The 4,679-nt window shown below is 41.7% G+C and overlaps 1 protein-coding gene across 1 annotated transcript in view; it reads left to right on the top strand.

Moving 5' to 3' along the window:
* Positions 1-4,169, top strand: part of SLC35D2 (solute carrier family 35 (UDP-GlcNAc/UDP-glucose transporter), member D2) — a 48,622-nt gene extending 44,453 nt beyond the window's left edge. The window contains exons 10-12 of the mRNA XM_004684915.2: positions 328-406; positions 1,908-1,990; positions 3,497-4,169. Coding sequence (XP_004684972.1) covers positions 328-406; positions 1,908-1,990; positions 3,497-3,608 — 274 coding nt within the window. The 3' untranslated portion in view covers positions 3,609-4,169. The remainder of the gene's footprint in view (positions 1-327; positions 407-1,907; positions 1,991-3,496) is intronic.
* The last annotated feature ends 510 nt before the right edge of the window (positions 4,170-4,679 follow it).

Below are 4,679 nucleotides of genomic sequence, written 5' to 3' on the forward strand. Positions count from 1 at the left end.
CAGAGTGGGGAGCAGAACAGGCAGATTGACGAAGTACACTGCTGAGGGGAGCAGTGGGCAGGTCAGGAGAGGTCTGGCACGCCATGTGGTCACCTCCGGAGCAGGCAGGAATCAAACTCATGCTGAAATGGCTTTAGCTTCTGAGTGCTGTGCTTTAACCCACTGCGCCACCAGGGAGGGCCTAAATGAGGTTTTAAGTTGTAGGCTAGAAAGACCTCATGGTATGATTTTCTTTGGTATTTGTTTGAAGCACTATGGGGTAGCTGACTCCCCTCCTGTGGTAGTAACCCGGCTCAGCAGGGCTATCACTATTTGCTCCCTCTCCAGGTTTCTGCTGATGTACTCCACCGTCCTGTGCAGCTACTACAACTCAGCCCTGACCACTGCGGTGGTAGGAGCCATCAAGGTAAGTGGAGCAAGCCTTGGAGTGAATGACTGATTGGGGGAGTCGACGGCAAGTCCAGTGTTTGCAATAACATCTGGGTTTGGTTTTATTATTGTTATCATTGCTATGGTAAGATTGTCTTGTCATCCTTACTTCTGATCTCCTAATTCAGAAAACAGGGGTAGATTTACAAAGGAGACAACTAGTGATATTTAGGTTGGGAAGGGATGGTCTGGGAAAATGAAGTTAAAAAATGCTGAAAAAAATCCAAGTTCCTTTGCTCACCAAGAAACTTGATGATCTACAGTTCGTTTTCTGGCCCTATAAGAAAGGGAATCCCCCTTTCATTTGGGAGGGGTTGAAGACCCATTTCAATCTAGGTGCATTTGATGAACAACTCGGGAGTTTAGAGGATAGAGGTGCTAAACCCCAGGGACACTGAACCCCCGAGTATATCTTATAGCTAGCCCTCCAAGTCTATGGATTCAGCATGCAGGGATGAACTGACTGATGTTGGTGGTAGTTTTATCTATGAATGTGGAACTTCATTATGTGTTTATGGCAAAAATAGATATTTGCACATAGGTAGAGCCATGCAAACCTGTGTTTCTGAAGGTTCAGTGGTATATACTCAAGGATAATAAATTTGTAGATTGATCTGTGGGTATGTTTTTTGTTTTGTATACATTCACTTGATTACACTCACATAAATACACAAAGGAGTCAGAGTATTGGGTGTTTTGAATTCTGTTACACAGTTGCCTAGTTTTTCTATTCAGTGATCTCCTGAATGAGGGAGAACTGCTTGCCCGCTTTCATGTAGAAATCTGCCGGCTACCCAGAAGCTTCCTGTAGTAATCTGGACAGAGCAGTGCTTGGAATTTATTCAATATATCTTACTTGCTTAAGTTTAGGATCAAGGTGATTAAACTTTACTATTCAGCAATGGTAAAGGGATGTGTTTTGGCATGTAGATTACAATCCAACTCATATCATTTTCCTGGAAATGGGCATGAATAATGCAGTTTTCCATGATTATGCCACAGTAAACTTCATTTCTTTAAAGGCCATCAACAGTGGGCTTTATTCATTCATTCTGTGCATCCCCATTGTGTACAAGTCTTTGTGCAAAGAAAATAAAATATTTAGTTTCAGATTTCTCTCTCTCTTACGCACACAAACACACACAGGTGCACATATATCTAATCATTACCTTTTACTTTTTTTTTTAAAGATTTATTTATGCTTACAGAACTGGGGTACAGGCCAGAGGTGTGGTGGGTGAGAGGATTCACCAGAAACAGAGTGGGAAGCAGAACAGGCAGATTGACAAAGTACACTGCTGAGGGGAGCATCGGGCGGGTCAGAGAGGTCTGCCATGCTATCCCTGGCCAGGGATCAAACTGGTGCTGCAGTGGCTTTGGAGAGCTTTATAATGCTGTGCTTTAACCCGTTGCACCACCAGGGAGAGCCCACCTTTTACTTTTAAAGTAATTAATTCTCTTTCTCTTTTTTCTTGCAGAATGTATCCATTGCCTACATTGGGATGTTAGTTGGTGGAGATTATATTTTCTCTGTGTTAAACTTTGTAGGATTAAATATTTGGTAAGTGAAAATTTTTAAATGAGCCTGATTTAGTAAAATAAGAATTTTAAATAGTCTAATATATGTGAAAGAAGAGAGGTATTAACATTGCTATTTCTAAGCAAATTCTGCTTAAATGACTCTATTTATTTTTATGATGTACTTATGGGGATGTATTTTTTTTTAAAGATTTATTTATTTGTGCATACAGAACTGGGGTACAGGCAGGAGGCTCAGGGATGACGAGAGGCTTCACCAGAGACAGAGTGGGGAGCAGAACAGGCAGATTGACGAAGTACACTGCGGAGGGGAGCAGTGGGCGGGTCAGGAGAGGTCTGCCACGCCATGTGGTCACCTCCGGGGCAGGCGGGAATTGAACTCATGCGGAAGTGGCTTTAGATTCTCAGTGCTGTGCTTTAACCCGCTGCGCCACCAGGGAGGGAGGCACCCCCTTTTACAAAAGGAAGATAATTACTTTTAGGGGATTTTCTGAGAGGAAAACACAATAATTAAATTCAGATCTTGTCCCCTTAGATTTTCATTAAATACATCCCCAGGGTCCTCCCTGAGAATCTAAAGCCGCTTCCGCATGAGTTCAATTCCCGCCTGCCCCGGAGGTGACCACATGGCGTGGCAGACCTCTCCTGACCCGCCCACTGCTCCCCTCGGCAGTGTACTTCGTCAATCTGCCTGTTCTGCTCCCCACTCTGTCTCTGGTGAAGCCTCTCGTCACCCCTGAGCCTCCTGCCTGTACCCCAGTTCTGTATGCACAAATAAATAAATCTTAAAAAGAAAAAGGGGGGTGCCTCAGTGAATATCAGAAGATATTGGGAAGATTCACAAAGATACTTGTGAAGCATATTAGGATCCCAAGCATGGATATTATTTTCAGACAGTGATATATAGAATTTATTCAGCATTAACCTTTGCTTATCTTCTCTCCAATATTTTATTTAGATTTGATCTATTCTTTTTCTGCTCCAAAAGATTTGTAAATAAGGGAGAGGGTTTTTTTTTTTTTTTCAAGTAGTTCACAACTTCAGGGAAAAACTGTGATCTCAAAAATGTCCATCAAATTAAACTGACTGTATTTATAATGAGGTCAGTAACTGATGATGTATCACCTACAAAATTTACTATTTTAATTGAAGTAGTTATATAAGCTTAAGGTTTGCACCCTTAAAAATCAGCATGTATCTACACTACATTAAGTCCACTATCAGAAGTCTAATGTTACCTTCACCATAGAATTGACCCCTTTAACCTGATTACCCCACCCCTGCCTTCTTCCCACTAATTTAGTTGATAGTCTGAAAATTTACATGTTTTTTATTTAGTTCATTCCTTTGTTTTGTCTGTATTCCACATATGAGTAAGTCATACTGTGTTTATCTTTCTCCGTCTGACTTATTTCATTAAGCAACATGCACTCTAGGTCTGTTATAAATGGCGGGACTTGATCTTTTTCTTTTTTTAATAGCTGAGTCTTATTTCATGGACTAATTCTCACCATTTTTCTCTTTTCAGCATGGCAGGGGGTTTGAGATATTCCTTTTTAACTCTAAGCAGTCAGTTAAAACCGAAACAACCTGTCGAAGATGAAGACATAGAAAACATCCCTCCAGATTTGAAGAGCTAGAATCTTGAGTGAGTTGCGGACTGACCTGGAGCTAAGTGGACAGGGTGAGCGTGGAGGAGGTGCCCAGGCTAGACTGTGAGGTCAGAGCTTTGGAATGTGGGACACCCACTCCCCTGATTTAAGCACAAATAGGAATGTCTGCAAAGTGTGAAGAGAATCTACCTCATTTGCCACCCACCAGGAGCCATGACAAGTGTCTGGCCAAAGCCTTATGAGCCCAAAGTGAATCTTTTCAAAGGAAGCCATTAAGAGAAAGGATTGTTTTCAAGGATAAACTTTTGGCAGGGCGCACGTCCACTGTCCATGCTGCTGCTTGCTGGTGTGGAACCCCCGGTGGTATGGAACCCCTGCTCACAGCAGTTTAAAGGGAGATGTTGTGATGCTATTACTTGGCCTTAATTCAAGATCCCAGCCAAAGCAGTGTCAGGGGGAACATTTTCTCAGTTTCAACAAGCATGTTTTATTTGATTGAAATGAACCATTTAAGTGCCAACAATTAACATTGGTTTAACCTTACATGTTATCTTTCCCAGTCATCAAAGTAAAATAAAAAATAATTTATTTGCATGCTTTGTCCTGTGATATTATTGTACACAGAGGAAAAAGTGGCAAATCAGTTATTGACTCTCCTTTGAAGGGTGATATATCTTGAAGGCTCAGATGGGGAAAAAATTGCAAAATACCTCAGTCTGTGCCACCAATATTGAAGTAGTTTACATTTTTTTCTCATTGCACTCCAGGTTTGTTTTGGGGGTCTTTGAAATTCAGCTTACATGGCTTTTCCCTACATTTGCTACATTTGCTCTCAGGCTTTCCTCCCAGATAAGGTGTGTAGGTTCTCTCTACACACACAAAACACTGTCAAATGTGTGTGTTTTCTCCCCTCACATAAAATAATTCTCCAACTCTCTGAATGCCAACTGGGCATCCTACAATAGGATTCTGACACTAACAACTTAGAAGTGACCTCATACAGGTTAAGGGCTCAGTCCTTTAAGACTTGTCTGTACTTCAGTGGTCAATCCCATGGCCCAGGTTATAACCAGTAGCAGAAGAATCAAGAGGAAAGGT

The sequence above is a fragment of the Condylura cristata genome, unplaced genomic scaffold (assembly GCF_000260355.1).
Source record: "Condylura cristata isolate star-nosed mole 26May11 unplaced genomic scaffold, ConCri1.0 scaffold00017, whole genome shotgun sequence".
In the NCBI taxonomy this organism is placed as follows: domain Eukaryota; kingdom Metazoa; phylum Chordata; class Mammalia; order Eulipotyphla; family Talpidae; genus Condylura; species Condylura cristata.